Here is a 14807-nt window from a genome sequence, read left to right as displayed (position 1 = left end):
ATTTTTTGTACACGATCAATGAAAAATTTTGAGGGTATGACATGGCAGCTCACTCATTTGCATATTCATATCCACTGTACGAGAACTGTTTTGCAGAAATAAGCAAAACCTTAAGATTTCATAACTTCCTTATTTTTCATCCAATTTCAGTTACATTTTACCCTTGAATTCGTAAGATTTTACTCTTTTTTATCAGACAAACTTATTTTTGGACTGGATTTCCCCTTTAAGGGGACCGTCTTAACCCACTTTCACCTACATGTTCGGTGCAACTTCTTTAGACATGCCCTCCTATTCAGATCACTGTTTGTTAGATATCGTGTACTCTGAAAATGTATTGATGTATTTAATTGATCTAAGTGGAATGAGACATCTCGAATTGAAATTGAAAACAAGAGGCCGAATTGAAATTGAAAACAAGAGGAGGTATATGAAATAGTGGGCGCGATGGCGGTCAGATGGATGTGGTGGTTGCAGTCAGGTTGACGCGAAGTGAGAGATGCAGCGATGAAAGTTTGATTGAGTCTGCACTATAATGGAAACAAAATTCCACGGGTAGGGGTCTGTCTTAATACTTATTCATTTCGTCTCTTTGAAAGGGTAAACCAGGACGCCTTTTGATTGCTCAAAAACCACAAACTTCACTTGATGATACGGATTCAAACAAAGAAATATGTTCATTCACTCATACCATTACATCACTGATTATATCAAGCCTGCCTAATATCCAAAGACGTCTTTTCGCCAAGTTCCGAAAGACGAACTTTCATGTAGAGCCTTGACGAAGCGTCATCTTTGATAAGATATTATGCCATATATTCCTATTTAACCTCGTTTGATGCCTTCCAAGTAAACAAGGTCAAGATACAGTTGCTGTCGATAGTGTAAAAATTGTCCTTAAAATAATACTCTCGAAATATTAATAGGAAGGAAATGACGTCTTCTTGCCCGTCCAACAACCTTCTCTTCCTGCCTATATTTCTTCATCCGCTTCCGTTTCTTTTCGCTGTGTTCCTCCCTTCAATTCTCACTGGCGTCATCGTACGCTGACGATCTGATGGCGGAGTTTAAGGATCGTTGATCGTCATGTTGCGTGAGGCGATGCGCGAGTGAGCACCGCATGATGCTGGGAAATAGATTTGCCTCACAAGTCGAGACCCATTTTGAAGGCAGACACCAAGAAACGTTGCTGTTGGGCAGTGTGCTTCCAGAGGTCTTCAGGGAAAGACACATTTATTCGGTGATTCGTCGGACTGTCAGTCATTAGATCTTAGGAGAAAATGCAGACACTCAGTGTTCTCATCCTGGTGATGGCAGCGGCGGTGGCAATGGCGGCTGCTGGCGCGACCAACGAGAAGGAGAAGAGAGTTGGTGGAATTAAACCGGTTCCTGATGCCAGAAACGTTCCGGAGAAGGTGATAGAGGTGGCCATGGACAAATTTGACAGTGTGCGCGACGACCTGGAAAAAGAAAACAAGGAAATGTCGGAGTACTGGCTGAGTGATGCGGCTGTTGGACAAATAAACTATCAGGTATATAATTATGTCATTGAGCAGCATATGCCAACATTCCCTGTAAATGCCCGTAGTCCTCATGTAAAAATATATTCGCAGTTTGTTGGAATCCATTTGTTTTATTATGTATAGCTATCTATGACAGAGAACGATTAATCCATTAATGATATTTCTAACATAATTGGGGGATTTTGGTTTGGTTCAGGCATCGAAAAATTATACCTCTCTAACACGTACAGTGTACATTGTATGCAACATAATATGAACACGCATTATATAAAAATATGTGAGTGTGAGTGTGTATATATTATGTAAATATATGTATCAATTCGATTCAATTTATTTCCACAGGGTAAATATGTAAGAAATACAAGCGTTACAATGAGCGCAACTTACATCATGCAGTATATGCAATAAATATATAAAACGTGGGGGAATCAACAATAAAGGCTGATCCCTGTCAATCAAAAATGGACAATATAAATACCGCACATAATAAAACATTACAGAATACATTGGACTATACAGATGACAATTACATTACGATAAACAAGTGATTAGGCAAGTAATATATCTAACTCGTTCATGCGTGTGTCAAGCGAGATTACTGAATCAAAAGAAAATGTTGATACTTCCTTTTAAAGGACGAAAGACTAATGGTATATTTAATGTTGTCTAGTAAGCTATTCCACAAAAGAGGACCAGCATAACTTATAGAATACGTCTCGAAGCATTGTATTTATAAAATGGACTATATAACTTATTACTTTGACGAGTACTGTATACAACTCTATCATCATACATTTATTACGTGAATTTGAGTTATGACCTTCAAGTAATGATTACTGCTACAAAAATGATTGGCAACCTAAACGTAGAAGTGAAGGAATGTGACCAAATAAAATAGGGGCTACTTGTACAGGACAGTACAGGACTGATACAAAACAAAATCACACCAACTAACGTACGGGATTCATGCTAGTATAAAATGTGCATATTCATTGAAAATATTGTGTATAACAACTGGCAAGTCAAGGGGGGGGGGGCTGTGTACAGTTTAATTTATTTTTACGTTTGTCTGTAGTTTGTCCTTTGCAGTTATGGCCTTGTACGTAAAAGAAACGAGTATTATTGAAGTGATCACTGAATGTCCGCGTACATTACACAATATAGTCACACTTAACAAACATAGTCAGAATTATATAACTTTAAAAAGCACTGTACTCAAACTCGCTCTCTACAGACCCTCCCTTACTTGCTCGTACTTCTTTTAATCGATGGTAATTTTCCTGATTCTTTTCTTAATATTTCTTGTTCGTCGAGCATTTATAAAACGTTGGTACATGTTTCAATTTCCTTTCAGATGTCTCCATTAAGAGCAACCAAAAGCTGAAAATACTAGTTTCCTGCTTATCTTGACTGCCTAGTCAGATTCCTTTCATCGATATTACAATACTATTTCTTTGTATTATTTAAGCGCGAAAATGCACGTTTCAGTCTTCGCACTTTCACAAATTAGATTAATGTATGTTTCAAAAGAATTATCTTTGAATGTAGAATGTAGTGTTGTTATAATTCTATTGAATTTGAGATGCTGACTAATAAATGGTGATTAATCAGTGATGATTACAGTGATCATTATCACATAATGATTGTTTGCAAATTTAAGATAATATGATAAAAACTTCCACACTAAACTTATTGTCTTTATGATATGGATAGAGAAGCAAAATTCATTTTAAAATATAACAGTCGATTTCCCTTGCACAATTTTGTGGGTTTGAATATTACCCGAATAACTGAAAAATGATAATCCAAAATATTTTTTTCTTTAATTGGTACGTGTTGTGTTATTTATTACATCAGTTTACGACTCAACTTAGGCCAATAAAGTGACTGAATGTTTGTCCTTGCACTTTCTTCTTCTTTTTTTTTTCTGGTAAAAGAAATACATGTACATTATCTTTCTACATAATTTCAGTACGTTCTTCAGCTGTACTCAACATGAAATGAAGGCATATCAATTTATTGAATGCAAATGCGAACATCCTCTCTAAAAAAATGGAGTGAAAATATTCACTCTTAAAGGAGTAAATACAAAAAAGAGTGAATTTAGAGTGAAATTGGAGTTAATTTTGAGTGAAAATGTTCATTTTCACTCGTTTTAGAGTGACCTCACGGATCACTCCAAAATCTTCGAGTGATCCTTCAGGTCACTCCAAAATGAGTGAAAATGATCATTTTTCACTCAAAACTAACTCCAATTTCACTCTAAATTCACTCTTTTTCGTATTCACTCCTTTAAGAGTGAATATTTTTACTCGATTTTATTTAGAGAGTGACGTCACGCTAAAAGCCAGTTTTATACTTACAAAGTGTGTCTGAGAACTGCTATGTACTGCCTAATAGTAATTGTTCTGAATAAGATCACAGATTACAGACTTTACTTCATATCTAAAGAATACGAAATCTGACGCTCATTGCAGTTATAACATACCATAACTCTGGTAAATTTCAGGTGAGAAGATTATTATGATACTTTTGGAATTATCCATGAGGAATTTATAACGTTAATAATGATGATGGTGACGTTGGTGGAGGTTACAATGATGATTGTACTGATGACAGTTGGGATGGTGTTGATAATGGTTATGATTCGATCTCTTTATCATCTTCTTAGTTTTTAATTTAAAGGAAACGAATTGATCAATTCTGCAGAAATCACATATCAATTAATACACTTTTAGGCTATGGTTTTGCAATCTTGACTCATTTTCTTAACAGAGTACACTGCCATTCTCATTACCAGAGCATTACCAGGTACCCATTTAAATGGGTCAGGTGGGTCATTGTGTGTAAAACATCTTAGTTCAACTTTTTTATCCACGGTTACAGTTCGTTATTCCAAAGAATCTTAATTAATTTACGAAATAGAAATATTTAATAGGAATATAATATAGGAATATTGAACTTTATCATTATTCTTTTTTGACTAACGTGCCTTCGGAATAACGCCAGAAATGTTTCACTTTCGGATTAACGAACATCTACATAGGCCCAGGTATAAGGATTTTTTGTTTTTGTTTCAGAATGTCAAACTTTTGGAAAAACAAATCTTCTTAATCAAAACTTACTTCATTTTTGGATTAACAAACCTGAATAATAACTAACATCACCCGTGCGGACCGGGTAGGTCTATATGGAATTCGAACTCAGAATCTCCTGTTCGTGGGGTCAAGGAGTTTACCCTTTTACACCATAGTTTCCACACATGCTGCCCACTTTCCTTATGCTTGTTGTTTTGAGCGGCTATAGAGGATTGCACATGAAGCAAAATGCAAGCATGAATATCTGTATAAATTCCTCAACAGATTGTCAGTGGTGTCCTTTACTACGTCACAGTCTTGGTTGGTGAATCTAGCTGTAGCTACAACGCCCCCATCGACCTATCGGAATGCTCACTCTCACCATCTCCTGGCGCCAGGGTTTGTACTTTCGATAATACCACCTATTTATATGTTTGCTTGTCTGTCTATTTATGTTTTTTATATATATATTTATTCGTCACTTACAAAGCGGAAAGCCCTTTTAGCATGTTGCTAAGGTTTTAGGTGTTTTTTCCTTTAAATCGTCTGGTTCCACAAATTGTAGCAAACGACTAAAAGCAACAAGGCCTATTTCTCCACCGTGGTTACAGATGTTAAAGGAATTCTTGTCTATTGCGAATGATTTAAATTGATTTTATGATTGCTATGCTTTATCATAATATGGAACCTTGGGAATAAAACAGACTCTTCGTCGAGAGATTCAAGGAGCGTTCTAAATGTTTATTATTCCACTTTTCCATAATTCATATACAAGTGTTTTTTTTAAATGTAAATCGATAGATTATCCAGTGTATGCCCATGTTTATAGCAATAATCATTTTCTTCATTATATTTGTCACTGCAATTCATTAACCCTAACCAGGCCGGGCTTTTTTGGGTGTTCTGTGGCCGGGGAGGGGTTGATTCAATCCCCCCCCCCCCGAGATCTTGATCGCGCAATCGCCATGAAATGTGGCACGTGCATTACCTGCATCTACCAAGCTATACAAAAAGAAATTGAAATTTTCGTCATAATAATTAATTATGCTAATATATGCAAAAAATCATACATTTTGCTCTAAATCAGAAATTAAAGCTCCAAGAATCCTACTTTTGGTGAAAACATTCTTTGTAGCATTCCTAACAATGTACTTGAAAAACAATTGGTATCAAAATCAATTTCTCATGTATGTTATTGTTTTATGAATTTCTTATGTATTTCATTGTTTTTTCGACCTTTTGTTTTATCATTTTTTTCCACAAAATTTATGACAGAACCTATTTCAAGCATTTTTATGCTAAAATTAATCATTTTCAGCCTATGAAAGTGAAAATAATCATATCTTTATGAATAAGAAGAGAAAACTCCATTTGCATAGACTTTATACACAAAATCACGTTTTTGAGCCATTTTCGGTCTGACAGGCATGTATAAAACATTATGCAGCACCGTAACGGTATGCACGATTTCGCGAAAATAGTGTCAAAAGATGCGCGAGACTTGAAAGTAAAAAGTCAGCGAACGGCGCAGTCAAAAAATTTCGCGCGGCGGAGTAGTCGCGAAAAATGTCGGGGGGGGGGGGTGGGTTGATTCAACCCCCACCCCGGCCTTTTTAGGGTTAAGCCTTCTATATAACAATTAGCATGATTAGAGTTACTTTGAAGTGTTGTGTGTTAGACACCACATACTGTGATGAATATATATAAATATATACATTTATACATGTATATATATATAAACTTTATAATTATTCATTTATTCACAATGTATATTCTATGCATGTCTTCAGCGGATGAACGAAAGAGTACCTTCTCGTGGGTTTAGATTGTCTGAATTTCATTTTTGTTCGAAAGGTTCATAATTTCATCCCCCGTTTCATTTCTATTTGAGTGCAGTGCATTTTTGCTTCATTTGACGTATAGGCCTTACAAGAATTGGGCAACACACAACAAAGATTATATATATATATATATATGGATACTACTATGTAAATGCCATAATTCATGTATTTTTGTGTGTTTGTGACTGGAAGCTTGAACAAATGCATTTGGGGAAAATGATTGTACAACAGTAATGCCATCGTGTCCACAGGCCGTATTTGAGTGCAAAGTGAGGGTGTGGTTCCAGCCATGGGTACCGTTCTTGGAAGCAGTGGACTTAGACAAGGACTGTCAACACTCAGAAATGCGGGTAAGTCAGTGGGCACTCTGATGATGTTGACTAAAATCACAGTTCAAACTACTACCCTCCCGCCTACTCCTTACCCTCCCCCAGACTTGTGACATGCACGATATGCCGTTTCAACATACTACGAATTTATGAGGACAATTGGAATTGTGAGAATCATCTCGAATAAAGTTCTTCATATCAAAGATTCAATTCTTATCACAATAGTATCACGGGTACAGATCTCGATATTAGGATTTGCCATTATGTTAACTAGAAGAAATAATTTCATTAATACATGTAATTCAATGGATATACCATGGTTTGTTGTTATAACGAAATTAACATTTGTATATTTTTGTTATCTTAATATCATTTCTTGGTCAAAAACTTAAATAGAAATGATGTAAAAAATGTCTTCGTACACAGAATTCGATAGGACCTATCTGATGCAGATGATTAAATTTTGGATATCAAAAAAATGGGCGCTTGAATGCTAAAAGCTTATAGCTGGTATCACAATTGGAAATGAACATGTTGAGACAGTGTGACACATGTGACCTCTCCGTAATAAGTAAAGAATTGTTCACATCATAATTTTCGTACAAAGGCCTTGGTTTTACGGCGAAAGTCAAGGTGAGAGTGAAAGGTTGGCAAATCTCAGGTTACCCACAAGTTTTTCGAGTGTCTTTTACATGTCAGTTTTATTGACATACAGTCTTCACTGATATATTATATGTATGTATATATATATATATATATATATATATATATATATAAATATATATATAAAGATAAGTAACAAAGCTGCAACAAAGTTCATGCTGTATTCACCAACGGTTTATTTCTTCACACAAATTTTCGAGCGTCTCGCCGCCCTTTCTCAAGTGTTGATACACTTGAGAAAGGATTAACATGGCCGGAATAAAGTGACAGGCCGATGTGGATGTTATTCCCCAAAAGATGTGTATCGTGTTCTCCTGTGACTGTGTCGCGTGAATGAGAGTGATTGTTGTTGGTATCAACACTTGAGAAAGGGCGGCGAGACGCTCGAAAATTTGTGTGAAGAAATAAACCGTTGGTGAATACAGCATGAACTTTGTTGCAGCTTTGTTACTTATCTTTTTATCTTGCCAACACGTGGACTACCTTATCAACATATATATATATATATACACATACATGCATCTCGCAGGGAGAGAGAAAGAGAGAGCAGACAGAGAGATAGGTACGATGTGTTGTAAGGTAGGTTTGCGTATATTTGGCATAAAACTTGGTTCTTAAGGCAACTTGGAACTGTTTACGATCTGATTTTTTTTAAATTTTTTTGGTGGTGTGTGTGTGATTGTTTTTCATCGTAATTCAATGCCGACGTTCAGATCTCAGCGTTTATATCTTGTGTTAAGAGCATATTTTCTTTCTTTTTATCTTTTCGCAAAATTTACGAATAAATTTTCAAATTAGTTTTGCCGAAAAAAATCACAAATCTAGTGCAACTAGTCAACAAAACTAATTTAAAAACTTAATATTTGTAAGGTCAAAGCAATCTATAAGCTATGAATATCTCAAAAACTGGACATGATTTGTACGTTTAGAGTCTATAATTTAAGTCTATAATGTGTACATGTGTCAAATAACACAACCACACCATAATCGTGACCATTATTACTGTGCACTAAAGATTGCAACGATATATTAGCTCAAATTTGAGTAAATGCTAATTTTGTAATGGAAAATAAGAGAGACATTATACTTCTATGGACCTTTTAGCTAAAAATGCTTGCTCTTCACCATTGATTGCAACGATATATTAGCTCAGTAATTTACGTTGGGTAATATTACAATACTGCCTGGGCTATGGAAGTGCGACATCAATGGTGTAAAAACAAAATTTGAATAAAATACAAAAATTGGCTTTTTCATATAGATTGGCATTAAATAACGTGTATTTGCTGTGAGGGAGAACAAATTTCAAATTTGAGTAAATGCTAATTTTGTAATGGAAAATGAGAGAGACATATACTTCTATGGACCTTTTAGCTAAAAATGCTTGCTGTTCACCATAGAATGTAACACAATCTTTCCCAATAAACATCTTTATGTGATTACTTTCATATAGTGATTGATACTACATATATATTCTTTTTGAAGAAGAAAACAACATAGAGCAATAATTGTTCACATTTTGTATTCATTCTTATTTACGAGAATTCATGAAGTCATGTAACATTCATTCTCCGCTTTTTAATGACACCAAAGATTCTTAAATCGTTTATATTATTTACTGAAATAACGAGTTGAATTTCTCAATGAATTTTAGATACACATTGTGGAAGCTCATCTAATGAAAAATCATAAAGATATCAAATGAAGTTTCCCTAACACCATTGTGTTCATTATGGACGGACAAGGAAGAAATTTTAGAATTTCAAACAATGTGCCCTGTACTTCTTCAGTATTTTTTTTCAACCTTCTCCCTGACTGTACCTTGTTCCATGGATTCCTTTCAAGAAATAAACTTTAAAACAAAAAAAAAAAATCATTTGCATAAATTACATGCACCATGTAGAAGTACCATATGCAACATTTGCATTACGACTTGGACACCAAGGATCATGAATTTCACATATGAAAAGTGAAAAAAAAAACATCCAAAGATTTGTAACTCCATGAACATGTTTTGGATCAGCACATTGGATTTCATAGTCTTGCAAATTTCTAGAATACCCATTCTCAAAATTCATGTTTTTCATATAACATTTTACGTGTCCGTAACATATAATTGGAAACTGCTGGATTTGAAACACAAAATTCATTTCATTTATCTCTACTGCATATTATTTGCAGTATGACAGGATGAAATCATTACCACAGTATGCTCAATTATTCGTATATTTGAATCTGAAATATTCGTGGAGAAATCTTTCTAGTATCATAGTGTACCCATACAGGATATCCCTGTAGGTAGGGCATATATATATATATATATATATATATATAGTTTGTAAAGAAATAGATATATACATATATATATATAGTTTGTAAAGAAAGAGAGGACGGAGAAGAAGAGGCTACGAAAAATGTGAGAAGTAAAGAGGAGGGAGAATGGAGGAGGACGAGGACGATGATGATGATAATGAAGGAGAGGAAATGAAGCGGCGGTCAAACGCAGTGGCCGTGAGCGGTAGTCACGAATGTGTGGGTTTGTTCGGTGGAGCGATCTCCTCGACCGTGACAAGCCAATCAGCGAGTGCTAATTTGAGACTCTTGAAAGATATGGGACATTCATCGCCACTCAATAGAATCTGAAAAATAAGAATATTAATATACGCATGACGAACTCGGTGTTGTCGATGACAACAAAAACAGGAAATCTATTAGCGATTTGTGAGCAATTGTGCTTGAAAAAGAATTGCTTCAATTTCGATTTCAATGTTGAATGTTGCACGCGGATGAACGGTTGGTCAACTATCCCTGGTATTCTGGGGCAATAGAATAAAGGATAAACAATGCGAATGGAGGTAAAATTCATCAATTTCAGAATACGCCTACTCGTAGCATCCAAACTGTTATTCATACACCACTGTACTCGGTATGCTAACGCTTGAAAAAAAAAAAGCCTAGTTATTTTAGGAGGCAACTCGAGCGCCTAGTGCAGGTCCAGATTTTGACTTGATCATACTGAGCTAGCCAGAGAATGAGAAAATGAGAGATTTCCATTTTGGTATTAATTTCAAGCTCGACTTAAGTCCTAACTGATAGATTACTTCACTGAGTCGTAGCACGTGAAATGCGTTTACCAGAAATAGCTTGATAGACAAGGTTGGCGGGTTTTGATCACGCGGGTACTTTTACGTGGTACCCTCAGACAGGAGCCCTAACACAGCGTGGGGTCTAATCAAGTTTAATTATTTTTTTTCCCCCGTGGACGGAAGCTAAGCGTTGTACTTTTGCGAAGTAGTTTGACGCAATAGAATGAACTTTGTTCCTGAATGTCCAGCTTAATGAGCAGCTTTTAATATACAATTCCTATAAAAATAAAGGTTTATATTTATTCTTTCTTAATCTCAAATTTCCTCTAACAAATATACTGCGTTGAACTACGCAACATCCCGCAACCATAAGTCCTCTTGTTACTTAGTCAAACATTCTTATTTAGGAAAAAATAAATTTAGCCTTCAAATGTCTTCGATTTATAATCCGATTGAAAACATTCATTTTTATACAATCTATCACATTTTACATGATGAACACCTTATGCGTTAGTAAATGAATGCAGTAACGTTTGTGTACAGTACTTACATGTACAAATGATTGCTATTATAGAATTGTCATTATCATCTTGCCTTATGTAGCCACATAAAATATATTTTATACACACATCAAAAAGTTTAGAGCAAAATCATTTGGGAGGGATTTTCCTATATGATTCTTCACTAACTTCTGTGTGAAATGAGAATGTTGATTGAGTGAGCATACATAGTTTGGTGAGCACAATTATTAGGGAACAGTGGCTTTGTTCAACCCTCCTATAACCGCAAAATCCATTCACTTCATTAAAATTAATTTACATTAGTTATTGCTATCTGGCCAACATGTCTTACCACATCTTGTGTGACCATACAAGGGAGTCGTTGTGTAGTAGTTGGGTAAGCATGCTGAAAAGATGAAGCAAGAAATGCAATAATGTAGGCCAAAATGTTAATATGTAAGGGGTCCAACTATGGATTATAAAACAACAGCAGCACTTGAAGCTGGGTTCACATAAACGGTCCGACGCGCCGTCGATGGGATTTCGATGGATTTTTTTTTTTCTTTTTGGTGGGGGGGGGGGGGGGGGGTGATCGACAGGGGCACATTCGGCGGCAAGTCTGAGATGCTTCGTCGATCAGTCGGGTTTTCCGCCGACAGAAACGACTACAGTATTTTTGGTGATCGACGGCCTGTCGGTCATTTTTAAATGCGAGTTAAAATTTTGCAATCGATCGGCGAAGAAAGCCCTGGCGGCACCCGTCGCCGACTTTTCGGCGGCTGTCGGCGTGCAATCATACACGAAACGCCGCCGATTAGTCATTGTTCCCCGGCCGATTACAGCATGTCAGCGTACCTGGGCAGTCATTTTTTTCATGTTCATTTATCGCCGACTGATCGCCGACATTTCGGCGGTTGTCGGCGTGCAATCGTAGATTAATCGACGAAACGCCGCCGATTAGTCATTGTTCCCCGGCCGATTATAGCATGTCGGTGACACATCCAAGACTCTACGGTGATTAGTCAACGACTAGCCACCGGCGCGTCGCAGGTATATCGGGGGCATGTCAATGATTATGAAGATGGGGTATATGAGTGAGGAAAATTGTTCAAAATGCAGTTGTACAAAGCACACGTAATCGACGATACATTGGCGACCACCGGCGGCTAGTCTTTTGACTCGGCCGGGGGACCATTGACTAATCGGCGGCGTATCGTTTTATCTTCGATTTCATTGACTCGGCCGGGGACCATTGACTAATCGTTGGCGTATCGTCGTCTTATCTCCGACTGAACGCTGACGTATTACTCCCCCCCCCCCCCTTCCCATCGACGATGTTCAAAGGAAACCGTCGGGGGACGTCGTGTTTGTTTTGTTTTGTTTTTTTGAATGCTCGATGGCACAAGCGTTACTGGATCCCCCGACATCGGATCGCAACGTCAATCTCGTCGACGCCTATGAAATTTAACAAATCGCCGAAGTATCGGTACCGCCGATTTTTATCTGAACCCAGCTTAAGCATTCACCAGGAACAGAATGTTTCACAGACCCAGCCCCCCCCCCCATGATCTACGTGACTTTTGAGAAATGGCCATTTGTCATTAATGTGTGCTTACTCACGCATGACTCAAGATCATTTTCATTTTCACACAGAAGTTAGTCGGTGAGTTTAGGAATACCCCTACTGAATAATTTTGCTAAAGTGTTTGCTATTTTATCCATTTTGATTAAGGAGGCAGTTACTCTTTTTCGTACAGGTACATAATCACATAGCAACAAATGGTTATCATTATAGCTCGCACACACTATAAAATTATGCGTCTCAATTTCTCTTCAGATACCGTCGTAATGTCTGCAACCAAAGAATTTGACGTTTCTTGGCTTTGATTCACCGAATCCATCACCTTTCGTCTACACTTAATGAACAAGAAGTTTTGAGTGATGACTACCAAACTCGTGAAAGAGTGCACCTTCTTACTTGTAGCCAATCATTTCTGGAGTAGGAAATGGCAAATACATATTATGAAGCATTCCCTTATGTATACGTCATTATAAATTTCTGATAGACATGGTGATTTTTTTTTCTCGTCATATGGTATTTTAACGGGGAATTCCGGATTTTTTTTCTAACTTCTACATTAGAACAGGGAGGTGTTAGAAAAGGAGAGACAACTCCTGCTCTCCTTTGAAGTCATGCGCGGCACCACCGAGAAGTTATGCGCTTAAGTACAGGTGGAAATCAGGTGCTTTGACAAAAGAGAGCATCAATAATCGGGACTAGCGCTCTCACATCTAGAAATACTTGCCCCTACTGCATTTCGCTCTCTCTCTCTTTCAATGTAATGGCAACAATGAATTTGTGTACCTTGAATTGGAGAAGCGAATCAAAATGCAGTGTAAAACTGACAATTTTAACAGCAAATAGTTTAAAAGCACGCTGGTGCACGCTTTAGTGGAGTACTTTATTTGAAAGATCAAAATATCCTAGATTAAAGGATAGAAAATTAACATGCGGAAATGTGCACATTATAGAAAAATATTAGGTTTTTAAGATGGCCTAATTTTCATTTCAATTCAATTTGCGCATTGCGAAGAAACTAGAAATACATGTTTACAATATTGAATTCTTTCCTAAGTAATCAATTCGAGTATTTCAGTCAAAATTTTACGGGGAAATAAAGCTTGTAATTCAACGAAAGGTGAAATGCGTTCTTCGTCTCCGAACTTCGCCTTGCAACTTAAGCGGTGCAGCGCATGACTTCAAAGCGTATAGTGGAATGCTAGACATCCCATTGTAACGCTTTGAACCAAAACATGTGTTTGCATGAATTACGAAGAGTTGTCTCTCCTTTTCTAACACCTCCCTGATTATACTGGGTACAGAGTTTCAGAATGTGCAATGATTGGGATTAGGCATAAGAAAGTTTTCAAAGTTTATTACAAATCACAGTGAACAAGGATGATGACATAGCAGCTGCACCAAAGGAATGCATGAGTGGGGGCTCAAGGAAGCAGAACAAAAGAAGAAAGCGTGCATAAAATCTACACAGGTGACCCTGATTGTAATCGAATTGCACTGCTACATTTCTGAAATATGTGAGCCTCCTACTCATGCATTCTTAGATGAGCCCCCAATCATACATTCTTACCGTGAAGCTGCTATGTCATCCTTTTTTAAGTGTAATTTGTTTTGGGTGTTCAGAGTATTGGACCCCGTTTACAGTGCAGGGCTGGGCCGAGCTGCGGCCGAGCCCAGCCTCAACTGCGCGGCCGAGCCCCATAATTTTGTCCGTTTACACTGCCGGGCTCGGCCGCACTTTTAATTCAAACCTTTTAATATTTTGTGGTAGTGGCGCTCTGCTTGTAAACAAACGCAATTTGGTATAGTCTGGTTTTCAGACCATTTGCCAACTGGATTCCGTGGCGACGAAGTCGTCGTTCGGGAAAAGGCCTTTGCCGAAGAAAAAAAATCCTTTGCAGGACAAAATTACCTTAAACTATACTAGTTTTCGACGTTGAGGGAGTTAATATCCTGAATGACAAAATAGTACGGGCAGAGCGTTTGGAAGCCAGACTAAAATTGGCCGCGCATTTAGCCCAGTTTGCGTTTACACTGAGAAAAGGCCGAGACCACCTCCAGAGCGTGGCCAAATGCGCGGCCAATTTTGGCCCCGCATTTGGCCTTTTGCGCGTTTACACCGAAATGAAGGCGGGCTCGGCTGCGGCTCGGCCGCGGCCGAGCCTCGCACTATAAACGGGGTCCTCGATTCTCTGGTTAAGGACTACAA

At 37.4% G+C, this 14807-nt stretch overlaps 1 protein-coding gene across 1 annotated transcript; it reads left to right on the top strand.

The window, feature by feature from the left end:
- The first annotated feature begins 1219 nt into the window (after positions 1–1219).
- Positions 1220–14386, top strand: LOC139737659 (cystatin-C-like). Its single transcript, XM_071648336.1, has 4 exons — positions 1220–1532; positions 4886–4999; positions 6693–6791; positions 12857–14386. The coding sequence occupies exons 1-4, from the start codon at positions 1281–1283 to the stop codon at positions 12866–12868; spliced, it is 477 nt and encodes a 158-aa protein (XP_071504437.1). The 5' UTR covers positions 1220–1280; the 3' UTR covers positions 12869–14386.
- The last annotated feature ends 421 nt before the right edge of the window (positions 14387–14807 follow it).

This window comes from Diadema antillarum, unplaced genomic scaffold, assembly GCF_040938485.1.
Source record: "Diadema antillarum isolate AM-2024a unplaced genomic scaffold, OU_Dant_1.0 seq00000697_RagTag, whole genome shotgun sequence".
In the NCBI taxonomy this organism is placed as follows: Eukaryota; Metazoa; Echinodermata; class Echinoidea; order Diadematoida; family Diadematidae; genus Diadema; species Diadema antillarum.
Note: the sequence above shows the minus strand (reverse complement) of the source record. Positions and strands in the feature narration are given on the sequence as shown.